Below are 21340 nucleotides of genomic sequence, written 5' to 3' on the forward strand. Positions count from 1 at the left end.
CCTGCACCAGATATGCCGGTCTATACATGGAAAATAAGGACCAATTGTGGCATTCATTAGCTGTGTCCAGTCTGCTGTGAATGAATCCTCCTCCAAGTTCAGCTGCTTTCTTTGTCTCAGAACGTGCTCCTGAAATGCCATCCAGTGTCTTGCTGAACATCTGCTCTGCTACTTAAACCATTCATTTGCAAACAGGTGCAGCTGATCAGTTGGTCCCACGCTCTTCCCGGGATGGACTGGACAGAAATGAACAGCATTCACAACTTGCAAGCGCCTCACAAAAAAACAGCATTTAAAATGTGGCAGGCTGAAAGCACTTCTGCACAGGGGTCTGAGAAGAACAGACAAGTTCTCCCACAAACCAATACTAGGGCTTCTCCAGATGGTGAGGACACTCAGGACTCCGAAACGCCATGTAGCTACACTGTCAGTATGGACATGGCTACATGGGGTATGGCGTCTGTGCAGCTCTGCAGTGTGTACTCTGGTGGTGGGCTTAGCTAATATGCAGATGCATGCATGCGAGCCAGGACTTGGGTACAGGCCCAGTGTAGACATAGCCTCAGATAAACCAGAGAAGAAGAGAAGTAAAGGCAGACAGCCTTTGTATTAAGGGTCCAGAATAATAGGACCCACATCTGAATATCAGCTTATTCCTTTATCGCTATTAAATGCTGTTCTCTGAGTAGCAAGGGAATTGATTTATGTAGCTGGGCCATTGTATTTGTCACTGAAATGTGGGCAATTATTAGTTATGAGCCAGATTCAAAAAATCAACGAATCACATATTTATGATGATTTATTCACAGAAAATACTTTGTACTGCATGGAGAGGCCAGCTCAGTCAAAGGCAGAGCCAATATGAAAAAAATCACAAATATTCAATCTTTCCTGCCTTTTCCCATAGAAGGAAAGAAAGCAAAGAACCAAAAATATAAAGAATACCTGCTGCTTACTCCCTGGATTCCAAATTCTGAGAGAATCTCCTTCATTACTGAAATTAAGACATCAATTTGCCATTAGTCTAACAACACATTTTATGAACAAGGAGTGATAGATCAGAACCATTATGGGATCTTTCTACTATTTTTATAATGTATTTTGGCTGAGACCATATCATTACAATAACATGTGTATAGCTTTTTTAACTGCTATGAATGTTCATCCACAAGACAAGTTTTGAAGTGATAAAATGTTAGCATAGCAAAAATCACACACTCAAGATAATTTGAAGCTTCAGTTGATACAGAATGTGGCTGCCAGCTTGCCACATTGGGAATAGGGTATGTGCCTGGAACACATTATACAAGCCATCCAAAGACTATCCCTATTCACTTTTAGGTGCAGCTTAAGTTATTGAACTCTTCAGGATATGGACTGTGTCCACATCTTGATTTATATAAGGCCTCACATAATAGGACCCTGATCCTGTTTGGGGCTTTTGGGTACTACTGTAATATAAATATTAAATAAGAGTAAACCCCTATATTACTTGTATTCTAGCTACCTCAGGAATTGCCTCTCTGTACCAGCATGATGGACTGAGATCAGCTGAGATGGGCTCTTGCTTCTCTCTCTCTCTCTCCCCAACTCTTCATTTTCTTTTCTCGCATTTCATTACACAACACTTGGAAACATCTGTACCTCTGCATACATACAAGATGGGCCTTGGTGATCATGCACACGACCCAGACCCCCAGGGCACTTGTTATAGCCCTTGAGCCTTTTAAAACTGTGAGCTGCAGTGGCAGGGCACATGACTAGTACCAAATATGTGACCTACCAGAATGCAGATATAATGCTTCCCGCTTCTTAGGGTATGTCTACTGTGCAATTAGATACCTGCGGCTGGACCAAACCAGCTGACTAGGGCTCCTGGGGCTTGGGCTGCGGCGCCATTTCTTTGCAGTGTAGACTTACAGGCTTGGATTGGAGCCTGGTCTCTAGGACCCATGAGGTGGGAGGTTCCCAGAGCTTGGGCTGCAACCTGAGCCAGGAAGTCTACACAGCAATGAAAAAGCCCTGCAGCCCGAGTCAGCGGGCATGGGCCAGCTGCAGGTTTTTATTTGCAGCGTGGACATACCCTTAGACAAGGACAGCAGACAGATTTGAAAATAAAGCCAGTCCTGAGGAGGGGTCTTGGCCTAAATACACCTCTACCCCGATATAACGCGACCCGATATAACACGAATTCGGATATAACGCGGTAAAGCAGTGCTCCGGGGGTGGGGGTGGGGCTGTGCGCTCCGGCAGATCAAAGCAAGTTCGATATAACACGGTTTCACCTATAATGCGGTAAGATTTTTTGGCTCCCGAGAACAGCGTTATATCGGGGTAGAGGTGTAGTTGTTGGGAGCTTAATTGTACCCTCCCCAGTCAGAGAATATGCCCAGTGGCTTGCAACCTTGTTTCAGCTTTCTCCCACTTCCTGACACTGCCGGGCTTTACTACTAACTTGAGTCCCAGAATGCAGCAAGCATGAGATTTCAATTGTTCTCTGACTTGAGAAGCACACATTGTGCATTCTGGGGTGAAAGCCCAAGGCAATTCCACAGTGTCATGAAGTATGAAGAGAAATGAATCACTTAGACCTCCGGGTCTTGCCACCCAGCTACTGCCTCCAGTGGGAAGCTAGAGGCCCACATCTCAAATTAGAGGTTTGCACATCAACCTCCTCCTCAGAAATGACATGCCACTGGAAGAGATCAGCCAGACAGACCACAGAGAACCTTCCTCACCAAGAGTGCCTGCCACCAACGTGGGAGAGAAGAGTCCTTTTTCACACCATTGAAGATCCTGCTGCTAGCAACACTCCCCTGCTATGGGGAGATGGGGCTTGTTGGAGGAGGAATTGTGTTGCAGGGAAACTGACAATTGGGGACTGTCCAAAGGATACTGGAAAAGCTTCAGAGCTTTGAATGAGAACAAAAATTTGTAATGTTGAACAAACCCTGTCCCTGCTGAGAATTACCTATTGCTAATTATAAAGAGGGATACTGAGGATGTATGCAGCTGAAAAGGACACCAGTCACACAGTGTACAAGTGAAGCTGGCGCACATTACTAGGCTGACACCCACAAAGTGGGTTAGTGTGATGACATCTTGTGGTAATTGTGAAAACAACACTACTCGCTCCATAACATGCTGTCTAGTCTGGAAATATGGTAGACACATATTACTGGGATGCTGGTAATTAAGACTCCTAATTCACAAAATGAGCATTGTAGGCATTAACGATTCACACCACCTTTTATGGGTGAAAATAATGTATTCTCTCAGATATTTTTAAACAGCTTTTAGTAATGTCATGAATTAAAATCAATTCAGCATTATTATAGGTTTCAGAATGGTAGCCATGTTAGTCTGTATCAGCAAAAAGAACGAGGAGTACTTGTGGCACCTTAGAGACTAACAAATTTATCTGAGCATAAGCTTTTGTGGGCTAAAACCCACTTCATCAGATGCATGCAGTGGAAAGTACAGTAGGAAGATATATATACACAGAGGACATGAAAAAATGGGTGTTGCCATACTAACTTTAACGAGAGTCATCAGTTAAGATGGGCTATTTTCTCCTGCTGATAATAGGGTTAGTGCCAGTGCTCATTTTGTTATGAGCTACTGTGCTCATTTTACTCAGACATTTAATAAGAAACACATTTTAGATGAACTATTACTTACTGTGACAGAGTGATGAGAACCAGCAGCTGAACCAGCACGCTAGTCAATTTAAGTCCAAGTAGTTTCCCGAAAGAAGACCTGACTGATGGAAGCCATGGAGGATAGGTCCATCAGTGGCTATTAGCCAGGATAGACAGGGATGGGGTCCCTAGCCTCTGTTTGTCAGAACCTGGGAATGGTGACAGGGGATGGATCACTTGGTGATTACCTGTTTTGTTCATTCCCTCTGGGGCACCTGGTATTGGCCACTGTCAGAAGACAGGATACTGGGCTACTATGGTCTGACCCAGTATGGCCATTCTTATGTTCTTGTGAAGCTGGAGCTAATTACTAGATCAGTTTGAGCTGGGGGCACTAACAAGCTAGTTAACCCATTAACTGAAAGAGTAGAATGGCACACAGGAAGGAAGTGCAAGGGGAAGGGGCAATGAGAATGGCATAAGGGATAGGAATAGGGCTAGGTAAAAGGGAGATCTCTGTGTGGCGAGATCTCTTCCCTCTCTTCTTGCTGGCAAAAGGGGGATGAGGTTTGTATGTCACTGTAAACGGAGTTGCTGCATGGACTGTAAAAGAGGTGGTGGTTGAGATAACCCAAATAAGCTATATGTCAGTGTTTACAAATCAGAGTTGTTACAGTCATTTGAACAAGAAGACAGAAGTGAACAGAGGGCCACACCCTGTTATATTTACAATATTTTAGTTGGATCTATGACTACAACTAGCTGATATTACCATTATTCTTATTTTAAAAAGGCTAAAAGTGGAAAACCAATCCTATGGTATTAAGGGACTAAGTACATTTTAGTGAACTATTTTACAGTGTAAATTAAGGTAATACTTGAGCATGTGATCCTACCAGGTGATGAGAGCTCTTAACTCCCACTAAAGTTAACTGAAAGTTATTTTCTTCAGAAAACAAGCACACTGCTATTTGATCTTCAAGTCAATGAATGTCAAAGGAGTTCAGTTCCTCACAGGTGGCACTCAGCACCTCAGAGGACTGGGCCCTATCAGACCAGATAGAGTGTATGTTTTCCAGAGATCATGACAGTCAGTTTAGGTGATGTATTAAATAGCATTTTAAGGAGTGAACAGCAGCTCTGGAAGCCCATGTTAAGCAAACATAATAGTACTGTCTTTCTATAGACATATTATCACAGAATTTGGCATAAGATGGGAGCGGGAAAGGACGGAGACATGAAGAATTGGCTTCAAGTTAACAATAAGTTTAGAATTTACCAAATTCATAGTAAACTTACTAGGTTGTCTGTCTGATGGGTTTATCAATTTCATCCCCATTATATCATTGAGTTCTTCTTCCTCATTCATGCCACCAAAGATATAGAGCTGGGAACAATGAAAAAGCAAGTGACATGAATAGCAAACCAAAATAATGACAGGGTTGCATAATCACATTAATGTATCAGTTAATGTTTGCAGAGGCCCTTTAGTATAGTACATTCTGTATTTATGGTTCCTGGTGCTCACTCCAATCGAATACAGTAAAACTCTTCTTGAAAAAACTGTATAATTCCAATAAATGGAAAATGCCTGACTGTGTCACTGCCTGGGATCCCCGCACAGAAGACTCTGACATAATCTGCCTGCCCTGCCCCAGGCGAGGAGAGGAACTGCTCAGCCCGGTCTATGCAGGACCTTACAGAAGTTGTTGCCTAATTTCCTCTAGAGAAGATGTTTCCAATCTCCCTGCCCCTCTGAAAGAAGTTGAGCAGCTCATCCTAGAGAGTGACTTTATGCTCATTTTGGGACTTCCAGTAGTTCAGAAGAGAGCCTCCTTAGCTGTTCCCACAGTCCTTGTGTCGGCAAGGGAAGAAGACCCACTACCATCTAATCTCATAGAGGAACAGTCCTGAGTAATTTCTGTTGCTCACTCCAATGCATTGGCAACACTATTGGGTGGAGAGTGTTAAATAAATAAAATAAAATACACACGAAAACCCTTTTTGGTTTATATTTACTGCCTGCAAAAGAAAGTTTAGAGCCCACACTATAGAGCTGTCTAGTTAGCAGCTTCAACAGGGGAGCGCTGCTGGCCTGCAATCAGTGCCTTCTACCGCAGTCTCTCATGTGGACGGTCCCTCCTTACCTGAGGAGCTGGAGCTCAGAACAACTGACTTCAAAGACTGAGGGCCTGATCCTGCACCACTGGAGTCAATGTGAGCTTTGTCATTGATCTCACTGCAAGATCAGGCTCCGAGACCACTCGAGTGCATTCAGGAACCGATACTTAGTGGAACCCCCCAATGCTAGAGGTGACTGTGTGAGCCACTTTGAGGAAAAGGCTACAATGGACGTGTCATAGAGAAGGTCGGTTTGTACCAACACAGCACCAGTGCTGAGTCCTAGTGCTCAGGGGTCTTGGCCAACTCAGTTTTATGCCTTGAGGGTTTAGTCAGTGATGTGACACACCTTGTTTTGGACTTACAGGAGTACCCCAGGGGTTTATCAAAGCGTGCTTGGAGTCATTCTGAACATTTCTTAAGTTCTTTGGGTAATATTTGCAAGCATGTCTGTCACCCATGCACGTTGTGGCTGACTCCAAGATAGATGGCACAAAGATTATCAGTCATCACAGACATCATGTGTTTCATTCACATGAATTGCTACTGTGCAACCTTCCTTCCGTTTTAGAAGTTACTTCCTGTGAAAAGGAAAAGGGTGCAGGCTCCTCCAGGGAAGCACCCACCATACCTAATAGACAAACTGCTACTATAAGTAATGTCCCAAAGATGTGGAACAGTGAAGCAAATGCTAAATGCCAAGATGGAAGCCAAGCCAAAATGCAAAGTTTGGTGTTAAACCACTGAGAAACACTGGTGGTGAGGTACTGCAGAAGCATGGAGTCACTAGAAACACAGGCACTGAGGTACAAAGGAAAAAATGTAGCTGCACCAAAGCAGGCGTTGAGGTGCAGAGACAATCTCAAGCACAAGAAACCAGGAGTGCCAGAGCTTCAAGCAGGTGCCAGAGTCAGCCACCAGAGCACTGAAAAAAACAACAACTGATGAACAGCTGCAAAAATGTATTGAAATGCTCAAAGCAAAGACCTTTGAAATTTAACCACTGAAAAACAAGGTAGAATCTGAGAAAAAGATATCCAGAGATATTGCTGGGATGTGAAGAAGAGCTGAAGCAACAGCCTTTGTGGTGTAGCTCCTGTGGAGAACTCTTTCACTAATGACAGTCAAAAAGATGCTGAGTGGAATACTTGGAAGTCTACATTTATACTTGAAACAGTGTGGTGAGCAACAACAATCCATAAGAAGCCTTGCTCGTACTTCACTCTGCTCCTACTACTGCCCTTAAAAAACCTTGATTTACTGGACTTTCTGTACATTGTTTCATGTATTAATAAACTATTTTTATTTTGTTAAATGCAACTATTTAATTGTTGTAAATTGTGTTTTGAAAAGAATGATTAAAATCAACGTGGGGATTAATAGAAAATAGAAAACTAAAATGTAGGTCTATACAGTGACTACATATACAATTAAGAACTGAAGAAACAGCTGAGCTGTATGTTGCCTGAATAAATACAGATTGCAGGTAGGCTCTTTAAATCAGTAAGGATGAAACACAGTTAGTAAAGTTTAGGGATGGCAGAATTCTGCTTTAACATTACATTCACTTACATGGCTATGAAGAATAAATGCTACATGGTTGTGTCTGCAAGCGGGGGGGATCCCTACATAAAGTGGCATCTTCCATTTCATCTTTGCTGTAAAATACAAAAGACAGAAATCAAAAATAGAACATATCTACTGTCAATGCATTGACAGACATGTCTTTGCAGTAAGTTAGGCCCTAGATATTCTCAGTATTACACATGAAGCACTTGCAAGCCTAAGACATTTGTATAATTATAGGACCTGCCAAGTAAAGAACAGCAGTCGTGAAAGCCACAGGGGAAAATGCAAAACAAAGAATTCTGGGTAATCCTCTAATGACAAAAAGAAAGCCCTTTCAGACAGGTATCTTTCAGTCTTCCAAAAACTAATGACTGACCTCAGAAAGATCAAAATCACTAAAGCCAAACACATTCCAAAAAGAAATGTATACCCAAGTTATTGTCTTAAAATAGATTTACTCAAAATAAGCAGCTAAGAAAAACATTCCAAGGATGGGAGATGATAGGGAAGTGTATTTGTAATGTCAAGGAGGATAATAATGTTAATGCAGTAAATCTGTTACATTTATATGACTTTTAATCCCAAGTGATCTCAAAGTGTTTTCCCACTTCCATATACAGGGATCTCTGCCCATCAGTGAAATGCAGCCATCTATGGAGTGAACATGGCATCTGTTTAGCTGCACACCGTGAACTCAATTCATGCCCTTGTGACAAGGAGGATAGCTCTGCCGCAGAGAGACACACTCCAAGTGTTTGGTAGCTTTAAACTTTCATAATTGCTATCTGGCTCTCGACCTCAAGGCAGAGCATGAGTTACAGGTGTTTTGCATCTGAATCCCACTTCCAGGTAGACTTCCTGCCACCAAAGGCTTTGTTCACTGGAATAAGCTGATAGAAGTCAAAAATATCTCAGGGTTGATTCAAGACCAGCAACTCTAAACAATAATTTAGGGCACAAAGGGAGAGCCATCACAAAAAGTGACGATATGTATTGTCAAGCAAAAAAGATATGTGATGGGAGTGATGATATGTGACAAAGGACACAAAGAACACACAATGTAGAAGTTGCATTCTGTGGCACTATTTGTGTTGTTACTCTGGTAGATCCAATAGAAAATTATGTATAAAGATTTCACAATATGGGGTTATGCATGTGCCATAAAGCACAGCAAGTGATTCCTGTCTGATCATGCCCTTTGCCATACTGCATTATAGCCAAGAAGGTAGAACTTCTGAAAATAACTCAGCACCAGCAGATCACAGTTTAGTCTGCTGTACTTAATCCATTAAATCATGTGGGTTTTGGAAGGAACGTCCTCCAGCAACTTTGTTAAAATTCATGTGGGTGAATTTTTATGCAAAAATGGCTTTTCAAGTTTTTGCAGGCTTCAATGCAAATAGTTTTCAGTCACCTGAAATTCTGGGGTGAGAAATCATGGAAAAACAACAAACAACAACAACAAAACCCTGGTTAAAAAAAGTTGCATTAATTTTCTTGAAAATATATCCAATAGTTCCCTGCTCCCCCTAATTCTCATCAACAGTGTGGCTCTATAATAAATTACACTCATAAAGTTCCTTTTTACTTAGTGTCCTGCAGGGATTCACCTTGAAAGGAGACAGAAAAGTGAGCCAATGTATTGTCAGATTTAACTTTTTTTAAATGTCATTGCAACTATTTAATTTTAAATATACTTGTTTATTTTAAACCAGAAAAGTTGGTTAAAAAAGCTTCTCTGCACAAAAACATGGAAAAACTAAATGACAATGAATTTATAAACAGGTGTAACATTTTTCTCCTCTGTTTAAGGAAAACAGTTAGAAAAAATGTGCTAAGCAGTCACTAACTGCAGCCCAACATGAGTATTGTACAACTCCACGGTATGTCCATTCTTTTTGCATGACCATTGTTTAGAACAAGAGGTGAAATCATATTTGAAATCTGACTTTCCTAAAGAATGGCGTTTTGCAGCCTTCCCAAATCACTATAGGTCACATTGTGAACCTCCTGTTCCTGCTCTTGAGCAGTTACTTCCCTATGTAGTCTCAAGGACTTCTATAGAACCACTTGGGTGAGTAACTGCTCACCAAGGGAAGGAAGGGAGAGGTTCAGAGGTTTCCTGCAATCTCTTGGGCAACAAAAAGTGTTGAATTAAAGTGGTTTACAGAGCTTGTCTAGAGAAACATTGCAACCTAATGTAAGCCATAAAATGCTGTGCAACCTTACATTACAGAGTCAAGGCAAAACTGGAAGGTGTGATAACATCTTTAAGGGGATAGAGAGTGGTGTTAGATTTGGAGCATATATGTGTGTATAAATATTATACAACTTTTAATTAAATCTTACAAATTTTCAATAAATTGTTAAATGATTGATCATATATTGACTACAGAGATGCACTTGTGCATTTGGATGTATTTTTATGTAGCTCCACACATATTTAAAGATGTACTCAGGTTCATTTTATTACAAGACTATGCCCTTGTGCAGCCATTTAGCTTTAGGATAGTGCTGCATAGTATCTTGCTCTATTCAGTGATTAAAAAATTGTGCTGACAACCCTCTTTTTGCATTTTTACTCACCTAAGCTTAATTTCTTTACATCATTCTTTGTTGTTTTATTACCATCTTTAGATTCACATATTCCTCCAAACAAATAGATATCCTGTTGGCAAGAATTGCAACTGTAATACAATATATATGACTCTGTTCTCAAAGTATTATCTTATGGAAAGTCTCTTTCCCTGCAATTTAACTGTATGTATCTAGAAAAACAACATGAAAACTCCCCTCTCCTCTCAACACACACATATCACCTATACCACCCCGCAAAAAAAAAAAAAAAAAAAAAAAGAGAGGCGGGTAGGTGGGGGAAGAAAACCTAATTATTTATTAACTCTTATTACTAAGGAAAGGAGAAGAGTAGATAATGTAACGAAATCCACTAGACTCTCTCTATGTGGAACTAATTTACCTGGATTTACTGCTTGGTTATTACACTGATGAGGCTATAGAAAACCTTAAAATAGACAGATTCTTGGGCATTCTGAACATTGTCCATATATTAGTGAATGCAAAAATGCTTCAGCGTTTGCAAGTAAGAGGTGTTTCAGACTGCAGTGAAAAGGAAGAGAATCAGTACTTTCGCTCATCGTCCAGGTTGTTGGATTCCCAGAAGGTAGCGCATATAGTGTGGTTAGACTTTAGAAGAAAAAGATATGGCATTCAGCACTCTTTCAGCAACCTATGCAGTGTGGCAACAGAGGAAACTATGAGACATAAGCAAGTCATGCAGGAAGTAATGATATTTTTAAAAGTGAGCATAGTGTTTGCATGAAAGTTATTTGCTATGTTTGACAGTATTGCAAACTGAACTCCTTCATTTATGCACTACTAAAAAGCACTGGCTGTGCTAGGAATCCCCATTGCTCTGCCACTGGTCCTGAGCTCTGTGCTGGAAAGAATGCTACAAGGATTGTGAAGTTTGTTCAGCCTCCATGCCCATTCAGTCTAGAGCAGTGGTGGGCAACCTGCGGCCCACAGGCCACATGCAGCCCATCAGGGTAATCTGATTGCGGGTTGTGAGACATTTTGCTGATGTTGACTGTCTGCAGGCACGGCCCCCCGCAGCTCCCAGCAGGGCCAGCTCCAGGCACCAGTGCAGCAAGCAGGTGCTTGGGGTGGCCAACGGAGAGAGGCAGCATGTCCGGCTCTTCGGTGGCAATTCGGCGGTGGGTCCCTCACTCCCTCTTGGAGCGAAGGACCTGCCGCCAAATTGCTGCCGAAGAATGGGGCAGCAAAAATCCTGGAGCCATCCCTGGCTCCCAGTGGCCACTGGGAGCTGCGGGGGGGCTGCGCCTGCGGATGGTCAATATCAGCAAAATGTCTTGCAGCCCACAAACAGATTACCCTGATGGGCCGCATGTGGCCCGCGGGCCGCAGGTTGCCCATCACTGATCTAGAGTCTCTCTGATGAGATTGCCAACTGTAGTGATGTTTATTGATGTAGGCACCTGTCCACTGGGAACTGGACCAGGGACATTCACTCACTCACACAGACAAAAAAGCTAGAGAGCAATAACATTCAATCACTAGTAATCTGGGCTAAATTTGAACAAGCGACCTATACAACAAATGGATCACATTGTGCCAGTGATATTTATGAGGAAATCTCAACTGAAAACTTAGCACTTGCATATGGCTTTACATTTGAAAAATAATATACTCCACTTTCGAGAATTAATGAATATATTCTGACAGCATCTGTGTGGGGTAAGTAAGTATTATTATCCCTGTTTCTAAGATGGGAATCTGGGGAAGAGATATTAAGATCAACTTTTTCTAAAGCGGGCATTTCTATGGGATGCCTCCGTTTTTTGGTGTTCATTTTGAGACACTTTCAGAAGCACTGAGCACCCAAAATTCCATATGAAGTCAATGGGATCTATTGTTGCTTAGCACCTTTGAAAATGAGGCCTCAAATTGAGTAGACAAAAATTAAAGGGCAGGAGTTCCTGGCTCCTACTCCTGTACTAGACTTCTTGATCATACTGCTGCTCAGAAAAGCCTAGAGGTGAATCTCATTACACCTTCTTTAAGAGTATATATCTGAGAAGTGTTGAGAAGGAGACATTCCTGCATCTTCCTTCCATATTGGAATTACAGAAAAAATAAACCAGGACAGAAAAATGACATTTGTTCTATACCTTGTCATGGTGTGCTGTAAATGTGTGATGTGACCTTCCACTGGGTATCTCTCCCTTGATTTCACACTGCTGCCAGGTTAACAAACCTGTTGGAAAAGAGCCTCACATAATTATATATTTTCCATTGATTTCCCTTGCTATCTGAAAATCATAAAATTTACATACTACAGCCTTTTAAAGTGCAGCTATAATCCAAAAGCTGGTTGCAAAGATGGACTTGTGGGGGATCCAGATTTATTTTCTCCCAATTTGTTTAGTTCACCAGCAGAAAACTTGGTGGGACGGCATAGTAAATTGTTGCAAGAAGTATTACTTGAAAGGCTAATAGATCAAAGGAAGTTACAGTTATAGTTCATGGGTTAACAAAACAGAGTGGTGCAAAACCACCAACTATCACTGCTGAAGAAACAATGTGGGGGAAAAATATTTTTTGCAGGTCAGCTGGAGTGAAACATTTTGAGCTAGATTGTGGCTTTTCAGCCACTGTCCTGAAGAGAAGGCCATTCAAGTAGCAATGCCTCAGAAGGAGCACTCGGGAGGTTGGCACAATCTTTCCGGTGATGCTCCTCGTACATAAGAGGTGAGCAATCTGCTACCTTTATGTGCTGACTCCACTCCACAAACTGATGCAGAAGGGGAGTGGGATCACAGCCCTGCCTCCTGCCTCCTCCCTCTGCAGAGCCCTGCTTCCTGGGGGGAAGTGGAAGGGGTGACCAAGGCTAGGCTGTCTTTGTGCTCCCCAAAGTGCAGGCAGGACAGGGACTGGTCTGTGTGTAACCTTTGCACAGCTGCAGAGAGGGGTAAATTGTCTTGCTCACCCCTCTGGCTCCATGTAGTTATGCAGGGGCCACACCTGGCCCCATGCAACCATACCGAGGCCACACCCTATTTGCCCCCATGCAGTCTCATCTCAAACCTCTGATAAAAATAAAGGCGATTTTTGAGCTGGAAAACTCCCTTTACAGTGAAAAAGCCAAGGTCTCTGCAAAAATGGCCTATTTCCATCTGGACATATTAAAATTCAAGTTTGAGTTGGGAGAGGGAAATTTCAATTAACTTATCCTAGAAGACAAACAGTTCACAAGAGGGGCTTGAGATAGTGGATTGTTTCTACTGTCTTTTTTCCTGACTCAGGATAGGTGAAAGAAGCAGTTGTCTCCAGACAAATAACTTAATGACCGGCCCCTCCTAATAATTTAGGTTGTCCCTGAATCCAGTCTGCAGCTGTAAATACATTAGGTGTATTTTCATGAGGCAATATACAAATGCATGACAAGGCAATACAATTATTTCATATCAGTTAGCTCATATTCAACCTAGGAAAGAAGATATTTGAAATGAAACAATGAGAAATTTCTAGGAAGTATCTCAATTTACCCTGTGTGGTTCCTCTGAAGACAGTAAATGTGGTGGGTGAGGATGGATTTAAGTGGGAAGGATAGAAAAAGGGGTACATTTTCATCTACACTCCAGCTGTGTGTGCCTGTTTCTATGATGCTTTTAAGGATTTCTATTTTGCAGGCCTATCAGACTTACGAATAAAGCAAATGTAATTAAATAAACTATGCAACTCTTTCAATGTGCTTTTCTGTTGTAAATTCACCTTTTCAGTACTATATTTACAAGCTTATATTTAAGACTGTATTCTTGGCACATCTCTCAAAGACAGGTAACAAAAATGATACTTCACACAAAGGTCAAAATTTTCTCCCCTCCTCTGTAGGTGCCCACTAACAGAGATGAACCTTGGTAGTTTTGCAGCACAGGGGCCAGGAAGAAACAATCCAAGAGCTCACAAAGTAGGTGCAGGCTCTTCTGCATTGTGTGGAGTCCAGTACAGAAGAAGCTCTTGCACAGCTACATGCAGCAGTTCTTTGGAGGTCTGACTGAAGTCCCTACTGTTGTGCAGATTCTCCAGTCCTTCTATCAATGGAACGGGCACTAAGGCTGCGGGGCCTAGTCCTGTCCTCAGAATGGAGTATTGGCTGCAGAGCAATTCTGCACCAACTCTGGATCCTGCTGGGAGGTTAGAAATAGTACCACAGGATCTGCAAGACAGGTTTGTGATACTCCTCTTCTCTTATCACACTTTATATATTTATAAAATGTACTAAGAAGGAAATCATCTGCAATTCTAAAAGATACCTGTATCCAATGCATGCACATCAGTGCAGTAAATATTTTCACCCGAAGAACCGCCAAACATGTATATTACTTGTCCAACTGTTGCAAAAGCATGGCCTGACCTGAAAAGAATAAAATAACATTTGAAGCCAACAGTTTTTCTAACATTCACTAAGTAAGCACAATTACTGAAACCGGAAGAAGCCAGACTGCTATTTATTACAGGTCAGAACAACATAGGGGAAAATATATCCTGTTTGTTACACTCATAGCAGTAGTGTTACAGCATCTGTGCTTTCCTCCCCTTCTCTGAAGAAGCATTAGCTCTTATTTCCATATAGTAGCTGCACATGTGCTTGTGTGCATTACATCTATAAACAACTCAACCACTTTTCCTTGTCATTCCAGAGAGGTTCCCTCATCCACCTTTCAATATCTTGGGCTAAATCCCCAGCTCTCCAGGTGCACTAAAGTGGGGCTCAGTGCATGGAGGTGGGGTGGGTGGCTTAGGTGGTTTTCCCCACCTTTCCAACCCCCTGAACCTGAGGAATGTCAGGGAGTGTGCTGGCACAGGGATGGAGTAATCAGCCCTACATGAGCTCCTCTTGCCCCATCCTATGTAAGGGACATTTTGGGAGCAGAGAGGAAGGGGACATGTCAGGGGCGGGGCAGGGCATGAGGTTCTCAAGTGATCCTTGGGGACTGTTATATGCCAGTAGGATAAAGGTAGATATAAGAAGGCTACAACAAATCCATTGTACAAAAGAAATAATCTGGTTAAAAAAGAAAAAAAAAACCTTATGTTTTCTAATTAAAGCATAATTAACAAAGACTAGACAACTGTACATCTGAGAAATCATTTCTCCATAGTAACTCCGATACAACAATTCCCTGTCTTAAATTAGTATTATAGAATGAAAACTCCTACACTAAATTATATCCTAAAGGAGAAAAAGAAGGCTTAAAATCATAGATAGGAGAATTTTGGCAGGAAAGAGTTTTTAGAAATGTCCACATTGACCATATCGATTCCCATTTCTTCCTGATCCAGAGAGGAGAGAGTTTTTGCAATGAGAAAATGTTTGGCTTTCTCAAAGTCAAAAAAGTTTCCCAAAATGTTAATATAATAGGCTGGACCTACAAGTGCATGTATGAGTAGCATCATTACAATATCATCCTTTCATCAGGAATAAGGATTTGCAGTATTCAAAAGTAATGTAGGGCCAGAGTTTTAAAGGTATATTAAAGGCTTATACATACAGATAGATGCCTAGTCGGATTTTAAGAGCACACAGGCACCTAATTTTCATTGAAACCAATAGGAGTTAGGCACCTTTGTAAATCCCACTAAGTATCTATCTGCAGCTTTAGATACCTGAATACCTTCAAAAGTCTAGCCTGTAAATATTTTATTAAAATATAAAAGCTACAGGAATCAGTTTAACCCTAAATGTGATCTGTGAAGTATTTTTTTTTAAATTGGTCTGATGTCCCTTTCTTTATAAAGACTGCCCAGATGCCTTGTTTGTTATTTGTTTTGTTAATACTTGCTTTTCACCATAAAAATATAAGGGTTCAGGACTGTCAAGCCTGGGAGGCATAAGGGATGTTTATTGTGATAGAAGAGAGCGCTGGATCTTTTAACAAATGCTCCCTTAATTCCAAATGTTAATTTGTCACTGGAATTAAATAGGTGTTACTAAAACACATCCCCAAAAGGTTTTAAATAGTCTAACTAAATCCCTCCCCTACAATTGCACTCTTTTGGGTATTGTGATGTCACCATTTCACTAGTTCTCCAGGCATTGTGAAGTCTTTCAGCCCAGGAAAGACCTGCATTGCTAATACAAGAACAGACATATAATTTTACAAGACTTTCAAGCCTTTTTTATATAGCATAGAGAAAGATACAAACTGGATATAGTTTCCTATGCAGGTCACCAGTGATACACGTAAATCCCCGATTTATTAATTTTTAAGATCTCAGGGAAGATCACAAAACCTTTATAAAACTGGGATTTTGTAACTACTAATTTTGATAAAAATTATGGATATGGGATTGACTAGAGCGCAAATTTTGAGTAACAAGGATATTTGGGGGTTGGAGAATTAGGCCCTGATCTTGCAATTGTTAGCATGTAAGCATCTGCTGCACCTGTTGTAGGACCCAACCAATTGCAGAATTGGGGCCTATGAAGGAGCAAAGAAACTGCCATCTGGCACAGTGAGGATTAAAGAAAACCTTTGGGTTCAGCTAGCCCTGCCCTGCTATACCTGCAGCCAATACCAGGTCTGGAGGGGGTAGAAAAGAAGGGAGGCTGGCTCATTTGGCAGCTGACTGGTAAGATGGCAGGAGCTATCTGCTGGCTGAGATGGATCAGTAACCTGCCAGCTAGCACAGCCACTTGAGGCAAGTAAATGTTCCCCTGCCAAGGGAAGTATGCAAATAATCCCTAGATGTTGGGCATCTGGACTAGTGGGGCCATGCCCCAAACTAAAGAGACTTGTAGGAAGAAACCCACGGAACACACACTGGGAGGCAGACCCAACTCCTCTGTTTAGGGGTTGACCTACATAGGGCCCTGGGCTGGGACCCGGTGGAGAGGGAGGGCCTGGGTCCCCCTACCGTCCTCTCTGGCCTTACAGATTGAAAGGCCAGCTACTAGGCCACCTGGCCATGGAAAATCCTATACCAATATAGTTAAAACTGTAACAACTTTTGGGTGTAGACAAGACCATTGCTAAAGAATCCCAATGACCTTAATTGAGTCTCCATGCATGTGTGAAGGTCCACGGGGCTTAGTGCAGAACTGAGCTCAAAGTTTCTGTGTGTTAACAAAAGTGACACTGATGGCAGGGAAGAGACACTTAGTGAACAGTCACATAGTCCTGCCAATGCATCTCAATCATAACTTGCAACATTTTGGCTGAGAGGAAAAAGAAACTACTTTAAAGGTACCCTAATCTATTTACTTTGGCCAGCTTCTTGTTGGCTCATAGTAAACAGCTGGAGCAGGATGTGGACAGCTGTAAAGGAAGTTCTGAATTGTGGAGTACTGCTTCATGGAGGCTTGATCTGCTGCAATTGGAGGGCGGGTGTGTGTGTATGAGACACATTCCTAAGTAGGATGCTGCACTCCAAGGCCTTGCAGAACTCCTCTGTGGGAAGCCTATTTAATCAAGCCTTGCCAGGTGCGAAGATTTAAGCCTATTTACTAATTCCCCATCCCCTTGTTTTCTTTGCAATGAGTAATTCCATGTAATCGAAATATAGATACAGAGACAGGGTCAGAATGAATTCTATTTGACAACCAATTCTTTGTGCATCTGATATATAAAGCAGAACTTGTGATTTTTAGAGTAAAGCTTTTTTCATGGTAAATGCAAATGTATGAGAAATATTTTATTTTCATGACAATTACTGGTTTTAAAGTGCTTTGAAAGATTGCTTAAAATCACATGGCTATCTTAGAAATCCCTTAATTTAAAAATATACCTGTGACTCGAAGCACCTCTGTATTCACAGCCTACACACTATTGTAGTAATCTTTGTACAAAATATGCCTTCTGAGGTATCATTTGAAAACTAATAACTCACTTATCATTAATATTTTTGTGTGATGTATGTATGTGGTGGGTATTAAGAGTTATGATATGTGCCAGAATTATATTCTTAAAAAGTGTTTCACAAGCAGTGCATAGGCACAGTCTGCCTTAAACAAAAGAATATGGGTTTACTGCAGTACACATATATGTTGTAAACAGGGCCATCAAACTAACAAGGTGGTGGGAGGGGGAGACTGAAGGAAACAGAACAATTTGCATTTTAGCAAACAGCAGAAGGGGAAGAAAAAACATGGAGCTTCCTTCACCATTAGACTTCATGTCGCCTTCCGCACATCTTAAATAAACTTTACTTTCAGGGGTAACCTTTAGGAGAATCCATTTCAAAGGTTTACTGGTCTATAAAGATTGAGGGGCTGTAGACAGGCTGCGGGGTCAGGGTTGCTGAACCAAGGCTGGCCGCATAACACACAGACACTCAGAGTGTGACCTGCGTGCTTGTTGCTAAGGGTACGTCTATACTTACCTGCTGATTCGGCGGCAAGCAATCGATCTTCTGGGATCAACTTATCGCGTCTTGTCTAGACGCGATAAATCGATCCCGGAAGTGCTCGCCGTCGACACCGGTAATCCTGCTCCGCGAGAGGAGTAGGTGGAGTCGACGGGGGAGCCTACCTGCCGCGTGTGGACCCGCGGTAAGTACCTTTAAGTTCCAACTAAGATACTTCGACTTCACGTAGCTGAAGTTGCGTATCTTAGTTCGAACTGGGGGCTTAGTGTGGACCAGCCCTAACAGAACTACAGTAGCAAGCATTGAGGCACTCTGTAGTACAGGGTATGAGGTGGCACAACTCCTCACCGGTCTGGATTAGACCCAAGAAGGTGACAATGGCATAGTCAAAACAAGGGTTACACACAGTTTGCTATTTTAACTGAGAATTACACTTTAAGCGCCGGTGTAACAACTTTAAGTGATTCTCAAGTGTGAAGGTTGGGAACAGTAAAAGAAAGGTTACAGTTTTATTATTTTCTGTTTATTTTGGGTAAGGGAAATAGAACAAATGTAAAGATGAAAACAGGAATGTCAGCAACTACAAAGATAGGGTTTGTATACACTACCACTTATGTCGGTATAACTTATGTCACTCAGGAGTGTGAATAAGCCACCCCCACCCCTGCCCTCCGAGCGATGTGGACAGCGCTATGTCAGTGGGAGAGCTTCTTCCGCCAACATAGCTACCATCTTATATGAAGGTGGTTTTATTATGCCAACCGGAGAGCTGTCTCCTATCAGCATACAGTGTCTTCACCAGATGTGCGACAGTGGTGCAGCTGCATCAGTGCAGCTGTGCTACCGTAGCGCTTCTAGTATAGACTAGCCCTTATTGCAGGCCAGGTTGGAGAATGACAAAATGAGACAGGTGCGTGAACACCAAAAATGATTATATGAACAGAAAGACAGAGTGTGAACACTAAAAGTGGGAAGCAGACATGAGAGCCAAGGAGAGAGAGGCAGAAAGGCAGCAGCAAGAAGAAGCACGCTGGTTGGTCCTGGAAGCAGATATAGCTGCTCACCAACATGCCATGGAGCTGAAAGAGAAAGAACCCAAGAAAATGAGAAGGAAAAGCTGCATGCCCAGAACATAATGTACAAGCAAGGGAAGATACCAGAGTTCCTAGGTGCTCCCTCCATCCAAGAAACACCTACCTGGGAGAAGCTCTGCCCTTCACATAAAGAAGCAGACTATATAAGAATATTTTACCACTTTTGAAAGGTTATGTGAGAATCATACTGTAGTTTCAGAACACAAGAAAGTCCCCACACTGATTGCAAGGTTGTCTGATAAAACCTTAAATGTATTTCATGAAATGCCAATTGAACAAACTTTGAAATATCCCAAATTTAAAAAGCTGTCTTGCAAAGGTTTCAAATTACCATTGAGGTGTAAAGGTTGAAATTCAGAAATCTCAGGAAAAGTGCTGGCATGAGTCATAGCGAGTAAGATCGAATAAGAACAGGCAAAGGGACAAGGGGCTGAGAATTATGTCCAGTTGTTTGATCTCTTTGCTCAAACATTCTGGGGAAGTCAAAGACACAGTATGGGATAAATCTTTACATTCTGTACAGGAAGTTGACTTCCTGATTCCTTTGTGCAAGCCCAAAAGTCTGATGAGTGCAAGACAGAGAAGGACGGTCAGAAGCTTGGTGTAAAGAGGGGGCCTTCTTTTATCCCTGGGAAGGTGGAGGGTGGTGAGGATCCCAGGCACTCACCTTCCCAGAATTGTTCCCCTCCTAGAAATCCCCATCACAGACCTCCTGGGCAGGAGAATGGTCAAAGAGGGTGCTATCAGTGTAATTGCTCTAAGCTTAAAAAAAACCCAAAACACTTAGCCTTCACCCAGGTTAATACTGTGATTATTAACACACTGTTAGAACTTGGTCCTATGGGGTACCTGGGCCTTTGAAACTTCCACATCACCACAGGAGGTTTAGGCTGGGCTCTGGCAGGAGGATTCTGTGAGGCTGGACTCAGCAGGAAGTAACACCAGCAGGACCTAAGTGGCAGTTCCTCACCGTCCACTGATTGGCTGGCACCAGTACTTAAGCCAGACTGGAGGATGTGGGCTTCATGGCAGCCTTCTGGGAGTTCTAGCTGGCCTGGAGAGGGCAGAGGTGCGCTTTTCCTTTGACGTGGCGGTGGTGGGACGTGGGGAAGGTGTGCGCCCGGATCTTCTGCTGTGACTACACCTGGGGCGCCAGCTGACGGAGGCATGCAGTGATAGAGCGGTTGGAACGGATGGTCTTAGAGCTGGAGAGGCATCTGTCCATCAGCAACAAGGATCCATTCCTCTGCAGAGTGTGCCAGGAGAAGTGGGAGGAGCTCCAGGCCCTCAAGGACCATCGGGCCCGGGATGCCTTTGTCCAATCCCGCATCCGCCTCCTTCGGGAGATGGGTCGCGGCTCCCGCTTCTTCTACACCCTGGAGAAAAGTGGGGGGACCAAGAAACACGTCACCTGCCTCCTGGCAGAGGATGGCACTGCCCTCATGGATCTGGAGGAGATGTGTCGGAGGGCCAGGGAACTCTATGCAGGCCTTTTCTCCCCAGATCCGACTGATCCTGATGCTTGCAGAGTGCTCTGGGACGGACTCCCAACGGTCAGTGCAGGAGACCAAGTCTGGCTAGAGCTGCCTCTCACTTTGGCCGAGTTCTCGGAAGCCCTCCGCCACATGCCCACCAATAAATCAACTTCAGACCTGTGTGCAGGAGACCCCAGACTCTGGTTTCCAAATCTGCCCATCTCCTGATGCCTGAGTCTTGTTCTGCCCTCTGGCCAGTCTTGGATTTTGGCCCTCTGGTACCTGACCAGCCCTGATCCCTGCTCTGACCACTAGGTCTTACTGTCCACATCCCGATTATAACACACAGAGGTGCATGCTGAGCCCGATTAATTTTGTTAGGTCTGACTCTGAGGAGGTGGACCTGGAGTTTATCAAGGTTGCTGAAGTAAATGGCAGGGAATGGAGAGACACTGGTGGTGCACAAATTTCTCTGGTCAGGGAAACCATGGTCAGAAAAACTAACATGTTACCTGGTGAGGATGTAGAGCTG

The 21340-nt window shown here is 42.7% G+C and overlaps 1 protein-coding gene across 1 annotated transcript in view; it reads right to left on the bottom strand.

Annotated features, from left to right (window-relative positions):
* LOC117879209 (actin-fragmin kinase-like) overlaps positions 1 to 21340 on the bottom strand; it is a 76495-nt gene that overhangs the window by 29227 nt on the left and 25928 nt on the right. Inside the window, exons 9-14 of the mRNA XM_034774235.1 lie at positions 14186 to 14286; positions 12041 to 12126; positions 9918 to 9999; positions 7335 to 7420; positions 4941 to 5028; positions 946 to 994 (exon numbers count right to left, since the gene is read on the bottom strand). Coding sequence (XP_034630126.1) covers positions 946 to 994; positions 4941 to 5028; positions 7335 to 7420; positions 9918 to 9999; positions 12041 to 12126; positions 14186 to 14286 — 492 coding nt within the window. The remainder of the gene's footprint in view (positions 1 to 945; positions 995 to 4940; positions 5029 to 7334; positions 7421 to 9917; positions 10000 to 12040; positions 12127 to 14185; positions 14287 to 21340) is intronic.

This window comes from Trachemys scripta, chromosome 6, assembly GCF_013100865.1.
Source record: "Trachemys scripta elegans isolate TJP31775 chromosome 6, CAS_Tse_1.0, whole genome shotgun sequence".
NCBI classification, from domain to species: Eukaryota; Metazoa; Chordata; order Testudines; family Emydidae; genus Trachemys; species Trachemys scripta.